Source organism: Rhea americana, unplaced genomic scaffold, assembly GCF_003343005.1.
Source record: "Rhea americana isolate MKP2758 unplaced genomic scaffold, rheAme1 scaffold_22, whole genome shotgun sequence".
In the NCBI taxonomy this organism is placed as follows: Eukaryota; Metazoa; Chordata; class Aves; order Rheiformes; family Rheidae; genus Rhea; species Rhea americana.
The window spans coordinates 857,383-873,343 of record NW_028186329.1 but is presented as its reverse complement, the minus strand read 5'-3'; the positions used below and the strand labels follow the sequence as shown (position 1 = coordinate 873,343).

The 15,961-nt window shown below is 35.8% G+C and overlaps 1 protein-coding gene across 3 annotated transcripts in view; it reads right to left on the bottom strand.

Annotated features, from left to right (window-relative positions):
• The window catches only part of FER (FER tyrosine kinase), a 163,203-nt gene that overhangs the window by 45,139 nt on the left and 102,103 nt on the right, over window positions 1-15,961 (bottom strand). For all 3 annotated transcript variants that reach the window (XM_085305337.1, XM_085305339.1, XM_085305340.1), the window contains 3 exons: window positions 13,994-14,050; window positions 11,266-11,381; window positions 9,576-9,670 (listed from right to left, as the gene is read on the bottom strand). In XM_085305337.1, coding sequence (XP_085161463.1) covers window positions 9,576-9,670; window positions 11,266-11,381; window positions 13,994-14,050 — 268 coding nt within the window. The remainder of the gene's footprint in view (window positions 1-9,575; window positions 9,671-11,265; window positions 11,382-13,993; window positions 14,051-15,961) is intronic.

Sequence of the window (15,961 nt, the reverse complement as noted above, 5' to 3'; positions counted from 1 at the left end):
GAAATCACATCTATGACCTATGAGAAGAGCCAAAACAACATGAAACTGCAATGTAATATGCTCTATCAGTTTACAAAATATTTCACTATGTTAATATCTGACTGATGGCATATAGCATCAACTAGAAACATGTACTTCAATGTTCTCTCCTGGTGCTTAAAATGGTACCTATCTACTTGTTCRAGGCTCCAAGATTCAGTTTTCATACATGTTTTATAAGCTATGAYGATAATAATAAAATAATTTTTACCTGCTCTTGGAAGTATTTATAAATTTGAGGATTCAGTCTTTTGACTGTCAAAATTCCATTTTCTTTGTTGCCTGGTACTATAATCCCATATGCATTATCAACAGAATAAATCCAACCATAGCTACTTAAAACCATTGATTTTAAATATTAAAAATGCATCTGCAGTAGTTCTTTAAAAACAAATAAGCAAGTATTTCGTAAATGCTATTGAAAATTTAAGTGTTTAGAAATGCTGAATTCTCACTTTCCTCAAAATAGAGCTTTACTTTTTTCACATAAAATAGAATTTCACTTTTCAAGTAATGAAACATCTGTTGTAATGCAGTACTTTCACCAATTATTTTGTTTTACATAGGTGGTAATGGAAACTGTAAATAAACTCCAGGTTTTTCAGCTACTAAAGGAGATAAGTAATTGTGTTACTGCTACAAAATCCAGTTAAAACWTAATTTCTTCTGTTAAACCACATAAAAATTGCTGTAATTACATAAGGTTTTGCAATAGTAATATTAACACCTGCATAAATGAAGCAGGAATGGAAAAGCATGTGTGTGAAAGCAAAGATGAAAGAAGAGATCAAAAGAATGACAGCCAAGAGCATGACTAGCAGCAGTAAAGCCAGGATCTCCAGAGAGGTTGTGGAGTCTCCTTCTCTGGAGATCTTCAAGGCCCGCGTGGACGCAACCCTGTCTAACACGCTCTAGGTGACCCTGCCGAGCAGGGGGGTTGGACTAGGTGATCTCCAGAGGTCCCTTCCAACCTCAGCCGTTCTGTAACTTGGAGAAGATGGTGCTTGCACCGAGATCATGGTGCAGGCGACACAGCAGCAGCAGAACAGAGCTCTGAGGAGCCCACAGCACAGATCACGCATCAGCACAAGCTCTGCACTCCAATCAAATGACAACGACAGACTTACAGCACATTACACGCGCCGTTTCTCATCCTGTTACTCTGACGGGAAGAACACACTGTTGCCATAAGATACTCAAAAGGAGAAAAAAAACTGGCCAGGATCAGCAACCTTGTCTCAGAGTTAAGGCAGACCAAGTAAGCCAGATTCTGACGCCAATGATCAGGCCACAATAACCACTGATTCCCAAAGGTATAAAGGCCTCTCCAAAAACCAGCATGTTGTCACCAAGAGGAACCCAGAATCACAGTGAGAAATCAACAGCTGGCACCTTTTCTCCTCCAGGCTGCACAAAATAATCCTGCTGAGACAACAGCGACGCTACATCTTGGTATTGTGGCAACGAGGACGCGGCAGGATGAGTGGGCAGATGCAACTCACCTAAGAAATTAACTAAAATGAAAATCACCTTCCGGGTCTGTGAGGCCTTCCACTGAGATTTGTTACATTAATTCCTACAAATTGGACTATGTAAAAAAAAAAAAAAAAAAAAAAAAAAAAGAATCAATATCCTCAAAAGAGATTTTGGGCAAGAAAGTAATGATGATCCATATGAAACAGGACCCACGTGTAGAACATCTTTTTAATTGAAAGAAAAAAATGAAAATTTCTCTCGAAATGCAGACKCATTAAAATAATAGATACTTAGAAGCTAATTTAGGCAAAGCAAAAAGTAGTAAGATGAAGAAATATCTACAAACAAAACTAAAGAAACAACACTGCACACAGAAGTGCTTGCAGCTGTCAAAACACTTCTGCTAAATTCTTATGTTTGGTTGCTTTCATTCAGACTTAGAACAGACTGCCCAGTTAAATATGCATTTACTTTTGTACAGTCTTATTATAAAACACAGCATCATCAAAGCCTAAAATATTTGAAAAGGTAAAAATCAAATTCTAATCTCAAATAGTGCAACAAAAAGGACGCTATTGCAGGTGTCAGTTTTGTTCCATCAGAGAGAAGCTCTGAGCTGAAAGGAGTTTTTAATCATCATCATCTATTGCCCAGAAGAGGAATCTGACTGTTCCCCCTTCTTCTTATGTCTTCACAGGTGCAAACCATGCAGCAGACAGGAGGAAGGCACAGCCACACATGAATGATAATAATATAATACTAAGGAAATATATAATAGTATAGTATAGCATAATACTAAGGAGAATGGAGGAAGAAGAGTTGGGATGTGGGGGAGGTTTCAAAATGGTTGGGGAGGAGGGGTGAAGTGGGACTTGGTCATGGTGAGCTGCCTGATTCATAGTCGGGGGTGACRTGCTCATCAGGAGAGAAGGGGCAGAGGCAGAAGCTTGGCAGGTTGCAGAGGGGTAGAAACAAATTAAAATGGAGTAAGAGCTGGAGTGAGCAAGCCAAGCTGGACCAAAACGAACGACAGGGTTGAGAAACGGGTTATGAGATCCTGTTACAGGTGTTGTAAGGACGGCTATGCTGTTTCTGAACCTGCCTGGGYGTCAGCATAGCTGCATTCATGCAGTGCTGTACATGAGCTAATAAAACTTGTCACCTCTGAATTGTTTCTGCATCAGTGGCACAGACAATTTGCATCCCAAATGATTCAGTCCAAATCACAAGAGGTTACGTTATCCAGCTGCAAAGATGGACGTGATGACCTTGCTGAATCCCACCTTGAAAGTGGGATACGCTTAGACGAAACCTGAATTCAGTGATAAAGTCAGACAACCTTCTTGTACTATCAGCTTACTGGATGTTTTCGGAGCCCTTTATGTGTACAAGCATAGCTCGACCTGCTTGCAGCTGCAGGTGTTCAGCAAATCYGTTCCAGTGTATGCCAGCATTAGCCTAAATAAAACAAGGAATAAGAACTCAGCATCCTGTTGAGTGGGAAGGTAGGAGAGGTTGCTTTTTTGAAAGCATGCATCTGTTACCAAATAGGAATTCTAGAGCTGTATCAGAGACGCATGCTAGCATTCCAGAGTAAAGTTGGCAATGCACTTAATATTAGAGAGAAAACCCCAGAAATGTCCATCGGGGGAAAAAACAAAAACAAAAACAAAAAGAAAGGAAAAAGGGAAAGAAAAAGAAATGATCACACTCAGAGCAGATAACTGATGGAATACATTAAATAAGGCTTATACCATTGAACAGATTTGGAGAAGAGAAACAAGTACTGAAAAACGATTCAAGCATTGCACAAACTAAGGATCTGGTAAGGAACAAAAACCTAGTTATTAAAGGTTGTTTCATAATGTATATGCTGGAGRAAGTTAAATTAAGACTCATCTGACAAGCCAGAATACTGAACTGCCTATTTTTGAATGCCTAGTTTCTCAAAATGCAAGTTCTATTACGATACAGTGTGACAGAAGGGCATCCTAGCTTATTTTTTCTTTTCCTTACTGTAGTTTTAAGAATAATAGTGTGGAATAAAGCACAAAAAACTCATTAGGAAAACAGAAAGCAAAAAAGAGAGAAAAGAAGAATGAATACACTGACCTGGCAAATGGGAATAAAATGCCCAATTTTTTCAACTGATGTGGCCTGAGAGAGAAGTTATGTGCTTCCTTAAACAGTAGTATAAATCATATCTTAAAAATAGTCCTCACATTTGAAAACTATCCTTGACAAATCCTGATTTATGTAAGGAAACTCCTGCTCTAAAAGCTACAGACTGCATTCACACGGTGTCAAATATGCAGCTGAACAATAAGCTCACTGAACAATTTTAAGACTAATATCTCACCTTTAACAGGTTAATTTTCAGTCAGATTAAGTCTTTAATCAAGTTCACAAGACAACTCCACAAACTCAAGGGCCTATTCTAACTTCAAGCGTTTGGCAAACTTCAACATACGGGTTCTCTGTAAACACACCTGGGATTTCTCTCCCCTCCCAAATCATTAGTAACTCTCATTTCACTTTAACTTCTTGCTGTCTTTTTAGGATAAACCGTGTATGTAAAATGCATTACAACAGATTACTAAGAGTTACTGTATTAAATTATGTAATCATACAGAATTCATATTTTTTAGATTAGAAAATACCAGAAAAATCTCCCAACTATCATCTTTGCAACAAACCATATCAGACCTGCTTATCTGACGTTCCTTTATAAAGTAGTAAGAAAAAGAAAAAGACTATTGCAGAGAAGAAAAACTTAGAGCAACCTATATCATCACTAGATTTCTTCACAATACAGACAGGTTCCAATAGTCTAGTCCTGTCTAACTAGAATTTTTGAAAAGTATGAAAATTTTGGTCAGTATACAAAGTTGCAAGTTGCACTCTACTTTTACTGGAGCTGATCTGTATTATTTCTACTCCTTCAACGCAGGATTTAAAATTYACTGCATGATCCTACAATTACATCAAGATTTGTTCCATACAATATACACAATATGCCTTGTTTGCCATGGGGTTCTCATTAGCTCTGTTTTAACATGGTATTTGAAATCTGCTCATGGTCAGTGGAGACTTAAGGGAAGAAACTGGCAGAGGACTTTATTTCCCCCCCTCTGTCCAGCAGTCTCACTGGGAYCAGCGTCAGCAGGCACAGACTATCCATGCTGTATTCTCTCCGGGCACTGCTGCGAGTTAAATTTTGGGGGTCACAAAGCCAAGTTCCCGGGCTCGCTATTTGAATAGCAGCCTGCAGTTCAAACGCAGTTCTCCACTGGAGGCATCGCACTTAGTGTGCGTACGCCACGCCGATCCCCAGCGATGCGCAACAGCTGAGGCTGCCGCGACTTTCTGTGCRGAGAACTCCGCACAAAACCACGTCCCGAGCCCGCGTCCCACAGCAGGGGCTCCTCGCTCCAGGCCCCCCGGCACGTGCCCAGGGAGCTGAGATTCACCGATGTGCCCATGTGCAATCCAGGATTCAGCACGTCTGACTTACTGCATGCGCACACGGAAGATCTGCTGCGTGATCGYATACACCGTCCAGGCCCATCCTGAATTAAAAGAAACCTAATGGCACGCTACGGGCTGAAGCTAGCAACATGAAAACGGAAATGTGAGCAGAGGTAAGCACACAGCAACAGCAGTCAAACTTGCACTAGARACACACAGTGGATGTGAAACAACGGGCACACAAAATGCACAGGTGTTSCTCTCCTCCAGTTTTCTCTCTTTGTAACAGTCTTAATATTTTCAAACTGGTAACTAAAGCTGTCAACAACGAAAGAGCCGTAACTACCAGACAGGAAGAAGAAAAGGCTATGAGAAGATCCTCACCCAAATGTTGCAATGCAAACAACATTTCCCGATGAAGTTGTTTTATTAATTCTTAGTCAAATAAAAATTCACAGATAAAGTCTACCTTACTGTAAAATTTAAGTAAATTTTTATGACAGGATAGTCAAGAAACATATTCAAATCCACACAGCAACTTCAGTGTTGGGACTCTGAAAGGATCTAGGCAGTAGTTCTTTCTAGATAATATTCCAAAGTTATTTAGATAAGACAGAATAAAATTAATTATTTGTAACAGTGCTTTAAAGGCTGTTGCGAATTTAGCCATTACACAACCACGAATCAACGTTTTCAAACTATCTCCCTTGCTAAATTTCTTTTCATGGCAGTTATGTAGAATAACTCAGTCCTGCAAATAAGACTTTTCTATAGATCCGTGTTAACTTACACATATATAAAATGTTAATGTGATAAAGAACTAAGAACAAAGAATTTCAGTGGTTACTCTGGCAATTTTTGGGGGGCTAAGAGAAGAGTGGAAGAAAAACTTGTTTTYGAAGCTCCTTTATGATTTTTTTTAAATTCTCCTCTTAAACTCCTGCACAACAATTTTCTGTCACGTCTCTTCTGTACACGTAACTCTCAATGTCTATATGAAGGACAGTGTTGGTGCTAAGTATGTCTTAGGTTTGGTTTATACATGACAAGTAGTATTTCATTGAGTTTAAGATTTCTATCTATTAGAGAAAAAGCTGTTAAAATGCAGTTCAAATGATATAATGAATAAATAACTTCCTAAACAAGAAGGATGTATCTCCCAGATAACACTCTTTAGAAAACTGATTAAGGATTTCTTGTTAGTAGGTAACTGCTACCATCTATGGAAATATTTATTCATGGTATGTGTGTCACCAGAAATAATAAGAAACAGCTGATAGAATATTCTGTATTCAAATTTAAAATTATTTGTCCTCTTAACTTGGAAAGTGGTGTCAGTTGCTTACCTAGAAAACAGAATAATACAACTAACTCTTTAAAAAATATTCCAGTTGTTCTTTCCATATGAAAATTGCTTGGTCTCATATGTTGCTGGATATTGGTTTCTTTAAAGCWTAAGAAATATGTTTATCTCAAGTCTGTCAATGGGCATTATTTTATTAGACAATAATAAAATATCTCTTTGTTAAAGCATTTGTTATGGTCTATGAGTCTTCAGAAGAAATTCTCTTTAATCAGTTTACCGGACTCCATGAATTTGTTACAATAATAAGCTGCAGCTTAATTTTTTTAAAATGTTGGCATCTTATTCCTATGTTTTCAATTTGGTGGATAAAATTTCTCAAGTACCATCATAAACATATGCTTAGAATAACAAAGAAAAGCAAATTCTGTATTTTCAGGCCTTCTCCTTTTTCAGTCAATTTATGGGACTGTTGTTTTCATTAAATATTGTCTGAGAGGCTAGAAGGACTGGGGAGACATCATACCGCCAAGCTCTAGGAAAAGATGCTGCARCCTGGCTGCAGGATGTTCCTCTCCTTCCGCCTTGCAGCGGTTCCCGCGGGACAAGACAGAGAGGAGAGGAGATGAGCCCTGCCTCCAACTGCCCGGCCACGGGAGGAGAGGCGGAATGCCTTTTTCCACACWTGCGTTCCTTAAAGAGAAGTTATAATAACACACACACAAACACGATTAAGATATTTCCTTCATTTTTTGACAGACGATGGGCAGGGAAAAAGGTAACGCAGCCTTTCTCTATCAATCTACTGTGAACTGATCTTGGGTGGCTGTGTGAGGTTCATTCAAAATTGCCATCAGCGATCTTAGAAGAAACTGAAATATAAGCAAATGATGTAGTTTTTTTCCATTTACATAAATAATTTCTGATCTACCTTTCACTTTGGTTATGTATCTGCAGCATGCTCTGCTACCTTATTTTTCTCGGTTACTCACTGCTGCACTGACTTTCTTGAATTTTCTTTATCGATGTGATCCTTCCTTTAGGAAGCAYATCACCAAACTAAACACACACCACACTGAAAGGACCCACCTACAACAGATGGTTCTCTTTGACAATTGCTTTCTTTCCCTATCTCATTTACAACATCTGGAATGTTTTTCTGTCTAAGGATGGAGGTGCAAGTTGCTTAAGCACACCTTTGCCAGGCTCTGCACTGCTTTCTATGACGACTTTATCCAGATGCACAGGCCTCAGTCCCATTTATGTTTGGGAAAAGGGAAAACAAACAAGCAAAGAGAGCTTGCTCTGCCGAGAGCGTTAATGACYGAATTGCCTCTCTACAAGAAGTGCTAAGTTTCCCAAGTAATTTTTAACAGCTGAACAAAGTAAGAATTTGAATTGAAATCTGAATCTGAAACGAAAAGCCAATTTAGCCGCTGCTGAAACACTGAAACTCGCATCAAAGAAATCTTAAAAGACACAGTAAGCACCATATACACAGTATACATGCATTCAGAAAAAAAAAACCCAACACAGAAGGAAAATCACAAACATTAAATAGAACACAAAAAACTTATCACAGGGGGATTCCACATTATATGGAGCTGTTTCTAATCTTTTTTTTGGAGAAAAAGCTGTCCTGCAGATTTATGCATCATATATTTTCACAGCTGCACATTTACAGAATACAACACTAACCTATAACATTCTATTTTTAATTATTAAAAAGAACATCAGAATTAAACTGCTTAAACACCTTCAAGCATAAGCATCTGTAAGACAAAACACAAGCAAAACACTTGCTGAGAAAGCACAGTGATGTTTGCAAGCCAGTACACCTCCCAGTATTTTTTGCTTCAAAGGGCAGCATTAAGTACCAAGTCAAAGCACCAACGATAATTATTTTAGATAATCTCATTCAACTTGCTATTACAGAACAGAAAACCAGTAAAATCCGAGTCACTGTTTYTCTGAACAGAACTAAGTTAGTGTTTTGCTTTTGTCCCTCTGTCAGCTTCTTCAGAGTTGACATCCTTATCTCTTCTAGCTGGTTTGTCAGGCTGGTGGTGCGCGGCCAAGTTTTAACTCGCAGAAGAACACAAAGAATGGTCACGGCCTGAACCTAGTACAAAGCTACCGAGGGCACGCGGGCGTGGGAGCTAGCCAGAGCACTCTGCAGCCCCACAAAACTGGATTAGAATTAGGAAGGTTCTTGTAAACTCAACGCCAGGAGAGAGAAGAATTTTTGGATAGATTTGGCACAGGAACTGGTGAAAGACTTTCACTAATTCCTTGTGTAATTGTATTAATACATTCCTACAGCTTTCCCTAGCCTCTGAAAACCCTGAAGAGGAACAATAAAGGATTTATATTTATCGGCAGAGATGTCTGGAGAAGCTGCTTACCGACTATGTCCGTCTCAGGACAATGCCGTGAGTCTCCATTTTCATAAAGTTAGTCACATGTGCAAATACAATAATCTCATCTAATTGAATGAAGGCAGGTAAAGGATTTCATCAGTGAACTTGTACGAAAGCCAGTACTCAAAAATTATAAATATTTACTAAGTCTTCATGAATGAAATGGTTTGTGATACAGCTCGCAGTACAACGTCRAAGACAAAACTAGTGATAAATAAAACAAATATGCTGGTGCATATTAAGCAATAATAGAGGCTACCAAAAACATGTATTTTCCAGCTGCTGAGAGAATCAACAGAGGAATAAAACCACCCAAAAGCTGGTATCATCTCAACAATTTGAAACTCTGCAACTGCTAGTGAATAAAATGAACCTCAAATTCCAAAAATAAATCAAGAATAACTGATGAACAGAATAATTTTGCTGAATAACATAGTCTCATAAAGAAAAAACTATTTATAGAAACAACAACCTATCAATTATTATTTATATTACCAAAGATAATCCAAATTTGAATTACTAAAACTTAAACATTTTCCAATCATGTAGTTTCTTGAAATACAAGCATTATGGCATTCACAACATAACTCTATTTAAAAAATAAAGTATTATGCAGTTTGTTTTCAGGAAAAACACGAAGCTATGGCAGAGATACCTTGTAGCAAATTGTGTTGTTTTGAACGGCTACAGAAAAACTCACTCCACTCTCAAACCGGTAGAAGCAAAGCTCTACAAAGATTTGCAACATAGTTAAATTTTGAGATCAGCAATTAGAATGGAAACAAAAGCAAAGAGAAAGCAGTATCTTTTTTTGCTACAGAAACACTACATATTAACATATGCTGTGAAAAAAAGAAAAAAAAAATTACCTGGAACAAGTTCCATAACAATATAAATAGGTTGCCGTTGTGTGCAAACTCCTATAAGTTTTACAATATTAGGATGATCATATTGTTTGAGTATTCTGCAAAACACACATTAGGTTTATTATATTAATAAACTTTATTGTGTAAACCAATTAAGCACCATATGAAAACATCTTAAACTCTTAATGTTATTTTAATGGAACATGCCATTAATGCTATCGTTAAAAAACAAAATAAAAACAATGGAAGAGATGAATCATCATTCTGTGTGAAATTGAGGGCATATCAACTCACTCACAAATCAAGATTGAACACATCATTTTGACTGTAATCCTACCATTTGTCTATATATAGAAAAAGAACTGAAAAAACGCTTGATAGGTTTGGCATTTTTCAAGAACCCTTGTAATTAAGCAGCATTTCACTAGCAAACTAGTAGCAGAGTTACGTCAAAAAAGCACGTGCTGTTCAAATCATGCTCATTCCAATTTTAATGAACAAAATTAATTAGTACAGCAAGTTTTAAAACAATATGGAGACAGCAATTTTAATTTGGGAGAACTAAACAAAAACATTTACAACTTCTTACACAATACTTTAATAAGAACATTTGCAGCCTAAAGCAGCATGCTACAATTTATAAGTGAAATGAAGAGCTAGGAAGAATTCTAGAGAGACATTRTAACATTTAAATGTTTACTTTTAATTTTTTTTCCTATTATTTGCTAACTTAAACTGCCTCTTCTTTCTCTCTTTTTCTTGTRAAAAGGAATAAAATAGTAGCCTACTTGGTACATAAATACTTAGTGAGAAATAATGAATTTCATTTTTTTTCCTCAGTGGTAAGTTGCTTAGCAAATGAAATATCTGAGCCAACTTTAAATGACTGAATTATCAGCCATTTAAAAATATTCAAAAGCTATAATAGCTGATTTATATAATGTCTTCTACTTTTCCATACTTGACCATACTATTTTATGGCAAAAATGAAAATATATCATGTTCCATTAGAAGAAGAGAGCAAAATAATTTAAACAATTTTAAAGACTTTAAAAATATTTTAAAAATTATCTTGATACACTCCCTCTGCATTGAGGATTTACAATGAATTTATTTCCATACCCATACAGTCAGCCTATATTAAAATACTTAGCTTATCGTGATATAATTGCCATTTGAAAAAACGGGTATGCAATCACATGCTGTCTGAAACAGCAAAGAATTGCTCTTCTGAAGTGGATTCTTCTTCCAAATAGAAAATTAGTAAATGGGATGTACACTATAACCTGGCCAAATCTGAAGAGCTGATAGTCAAGCATTTGAGAAGGTGGGATTTATGACTGATATAATCACATCTGAAGTAACAACATCTCTTTATCCCTTATGGCACATCTCAGATAAAGTTCTCAATGGAGGCAATTACAGTAACAGAAATACATTTTTATAGGCACAGTCTCCTTTACTGAGAAATGGTTTAAGCAAGTCAGATAGATGCTGCTGTATTTACATGTTAAAAATATCTATTTTTAGCTCCTGGGGAAACAGTTGTACAATGTACTGAGGAAGAGAAAAAGGAAAAAGTTTAAGAATTGCTTCTTTGAATTTTTGTAAAGGTCAGTTTTTATAAATCCATATATAAATATATGGAATATATGGAATAAATATATATTTTAACTAAATTTAGAGAACTTACCTGGCTTCTGATAGAAATTTTATTTTCAGTTCCTGAGGAAGATCTTCTTTACAAGTTTTTACAGCAACAGGAGTCTTATCCTTTAATGTTCCTTTATATACCTCACCAAAATTACCCTRAAATCAGGAGAAAAAAATAATTCCAATTAAACAAAGCCTTCATAAATATCCAGGAAAATACTGCAGACATCTCACGTTTCAAAGTATCTGAAGAGGTAATGCATCATTTTACAATGCTTTTATGAAGTCACATGAAGTTTTCTTCCAATATCTTTGYCCTTTACACAATTCAGTTCACACAGATATCATATATCTGTTATATGAATTACACATGAATTCTAAATTGACTTTGCTAGAAAGAGAGAAGAAAATGCATGAATTGCGTAATTATGATTTTCTTATAAAACATCTTAGGAACTTCTAAAGTCAATAGATACTGAAAATAGTATTTTCTTTCTTATTGTTACTCCCTCCTCCTTTCATTTTCAAACTGTTGTATTTTAACAATGGTTCCCAACTTCTGTCGGTAAGATATGTAAACACGAGCTGTGAAACTAGTACAAAACGTCTGAAAATCCCATAAACATTCTTACACATTTAAGGAAAGAAAAAAAACAAAGAAAAATAAGAAGTAATATTCAACCTTAATTCTAATTGTAAATTAAAAGCACTGAAAAAAATGTGCTTTTCTGCTAAAGAAGTTAAGTGTCCCACAATATATTTTTATAAGCTAAGCTGATCAACACTATTCTATAAAGCCAAGTATGCAGGCCCTCACATTTGGACATGAATTTAGAAAGCAGCTCATTTTTATAATCATATTTCTTAGATTTTTTGTCACCAGTGTAAGTTATCTATTTCTTCAGTTTTCATAGGAGGTGACTGAAATAATTAGCAGAAGAGTCTTCATCATATGTATTTGCTACTTGGGTAAGAACAGAATGAAAAGGAATTGAGACAGATACTGAAGGAACAAGTATATTATGAGACATATAACAAAACACTGGGGTCAAACAAACACTCGTAAGAAAACAAAAACAAAAACTGAAGATCTCATTCTTTTAGTTAAGCTTTGTATTTCTCAAAGAACCAATACAATCCAATTTTAAAGGTTTATCTCCACGAGTTCCTCTCCCATGTGTCAGTCTCTGGAGCTACAYGCAAGTTCAACAAACAGCAGAAAAGCTCCTGGCAACATCTTCCCGTCTTTGCTCTGGGATGGAGGTTCTTTATATCATGCACTTGAATACCGCAGTGCCAAAGGAAGGAAGACTGAAAACAAAAAAAATCCCTCACAGAAGAAAGAGAAACTTTCCCCTTATGAAAGTTTGCCTCTGCTTCTACATCAAACTTTTATGACTTTCCTATTCACCTTTTGCAGGTCACTCAAGATTTTATCATCCTTCATATTTCTCATTTCTAGAGTGAATGGCAGCAGTTCATTCAACCTCTTCTCATATGGAAACTATCCCACATCTTTGATCATCCTGTTATTCTTATCTTTTCTAGTTTGACTATAGTTTTTAGAGATGGATGCATAACAGATTTATATCATGAACCWAGAAACTTGTTATTCAGTTCATTATTTTTAAAATAATTATTAACTAGATTTGTGTTTATAATTGCTTTGAAGCATCTATTTGTCTTTATTAAGGGCAAAAAATGTTTTACACAAAAWATATGAATACATTCATAAAATCATTTTAACTACCTTGATGAGTAACATCCAGCCTAATTCGTATTTTTGGGGGAAGAAGCCTTTTTGCTGTCTGCATCTTTTTTTTATGCTTGAATCATCTTTATTTTTCTTCTCTTGAGAAGTTTCTGTTAAGAATGTGAATCTGGCGCTGCACCTGTATAGCAATTTATGTGGACACAGCTCTGTCTAAAGATAGTTAATCTCCTTGTCATCTTAAACTGTCAAAGAGATTATATCCCCGGAAACAGTTTTTTCAGACAGTATTTAATTCTCTCACTTCTTGAAYAGTTTAATTAATTCTTTTAGTGTTTCTCTTAATCCTGAGGCAACCGTTGCTTTCATTTGGCTTCTCATTTAAGCCTATTTTACAAGTTTAAGGACATCYTTTGGACATGGTGTCCAAAGTAGCATTTGCCCTAACATTGCTGGTAGGTACAAAACTGCTAAAATTTTAAGTGGGGTAATAAGGCAACAAATACCTGAGAGAAGTATTTTTAAAATTTATAGCTACTAAGCAGAATTTGTGATGTGAACTATAGCACATAAGAACTAAATTAATATATGCAACTATTGTGAAGTTACCTATTATTCGAAGTAAGTCATACAAAAGCAATGAGCATTTGTTTTGAGAAGTGTTGGTTAAATCATTTTATTATATCAAATTCTTTCTTTATTTAAAACTTCCTATTCTACTACAATATTTTTCTTTGGTAAGACCAAAGTGAAATAGCCACATAACGCTTCATGGAAATCCAGCTAGCTTTCAGGTTAGGTTTCAGGRCTTCTGAACCAGAGAAATAAGCACACCATAGTTAAACACTTTCAGCAGTAAAAAWAACACATTGTATCATTTACCTGTAAATGTGATTCACATTTACTTAAAGCACAATGCTATGATTGTGTTGTAGTAAAAGAACTGGTATAAAAATTGCATGCTAGAGTAATTTAAAAGATAAGGAAAATAGAAAATGTATATTTCATGACTAATATATACTTATTTAAATATTATTTAGCTCATTTGATTACTTACTTTGCCAAGTAATTCCCCCAGCGTGACATCTTCATGGTTGAGAACCCATTTCTTATCCTACGGAAAGGAAACAAAAGAATAATTTTCAGTCTGTGCCAGTATTTACATCCTTTAAGATATGTTCCAGCCGGTGGAAAAGGTCCTAGAAATTAAGCCTGCAACATGAGAGTATGCATGTAGAAAGAACGCAGTATGTACTTTTCACAAAAGCTCTCAAAAGCTCCTGCCAAAAATGACTTAGGTCAAAATCAGACACAAACACTTCTGGTTTAGAACACAAAATAATATATTGCTAGCTCAAAAAAACATCTCTAGGTGTACTGAATAAGGAATCAACTTTTCTGAACATGAACTTCACATGTGTTTGCATTTCTCAAATCTTTTGTGGTAGTTTAATATATTATAGGAAACTATGAAAAAGGTAGCACAACAAACATGAATTCAGCGCTGATGAACACTGCAAATATTCTCCCACAGATGCATCAAAAACAATTCTAAGCTTATTGCTAAACAGACATATTTAAAAAATACTTGGTTAAAATGCTATAGTTGGATATTTTAAGTCTAAACCATACAATGAAACAGCWATTTACTATTTCTCATTTTTAAYAGTCTTGCTAACACTTGAACTGCTAACTACCTCGCAAACACTACTACCACCAATCACGTTACTGGCAAGATCCTGATTAGATTTCAAGCATTCTCTATTACTACTGAAGCGGATTAAAAAACAAAAACAAAAGAACAAAAAAAAAAAAATCCTATCGTACTGCCAATTCAGTAAATCACTTTACCTCAAAGCTCATAGGAAACCAAACTAAACATGTTGGCTTTGCAGTATCCCTGACATTAGAACACCAGTTTTACTGGACCGCGGAGAACTTGGCCCCATTTCTATTGAGAATGCATCAACTTCAGCACCTACACAAAATCAAATTACAACACAGAGCATTAATTTCTAGGCTTCAGAGTCTCAAAGTCTYTAGGACTTGTACGATGAGAACAGATACCAGAATTCTGTGACGAGGCCGCCCTGACGCCGGCACGGCGCTCCGGAAGGCGTGCTGCGCTTTGCGACGCGCACGGCGCCTTCGCCCGTAATCTTCCTATGTGTGGCTGTCTGGTCTGCAGCACACAGTTTCGATTAACTAACAGAAGTTAAAGAAAATTAACAAAAAGTTTTTTGGAATTTATTAGAATTATGATGACAAAGTTATTTTCTTCCTATACACTTTTACCTTCAATTAAGTTCTGAAATATATTATGGTCATCTTCTGTTGACTACGCATCAAATGAGGGGACACTGTTATAACTGAATGTGCCTTATAAACAAGTTTCTAAACACAAAGCCCATATATTTCCATTCAGGGAGTTAAAAAAAGAAAAAAGAAAAAAAAAAAAAAAAAAAAAAAAAAAAAAAAAAAAGACGCAAAGTCTTTATGCGGCCATCTAAAATCAATATATTAGATTAAAAGCATGTGCTATTAAACATTCTTGTATCAGCATCACGGAAAAGCACAGGAGATTTCACTTTTAGCAAATGTTAAGAGGAGACTGGAACATTCTAGCTCAGGGAATAAGCATTTTCCAAAGTGGTGTTTATTTTTTGGATCGCATTATCCTATTTGCTTTCAGGATAAAAAAACAATAGTGAGAGAATTATTGCCACCATTTTATTTACCAGATACAAAGTTCTTAACATTAATTTTGCAACTGAAAAACTGGAAAAGGTCAGTTAAGGTATTACGTTCATGAATTTTCTTAGCATAGGTTATAATTTATCAAGTGCTTTTTTTCCTGGTTTGCTTTACAATGTTAAGTACGTTTAAGATTATGCTGAAAAAAGTTTGTTTCATTCTGATTTAGATATTCCCATTTTTGCTAGTCTATTTAGCAAACTGCTCTGCTTCACTATTAACACTAACAGCTATGTGCTGTACTGCTAAGGTCACGCACAGCCTTGTAATG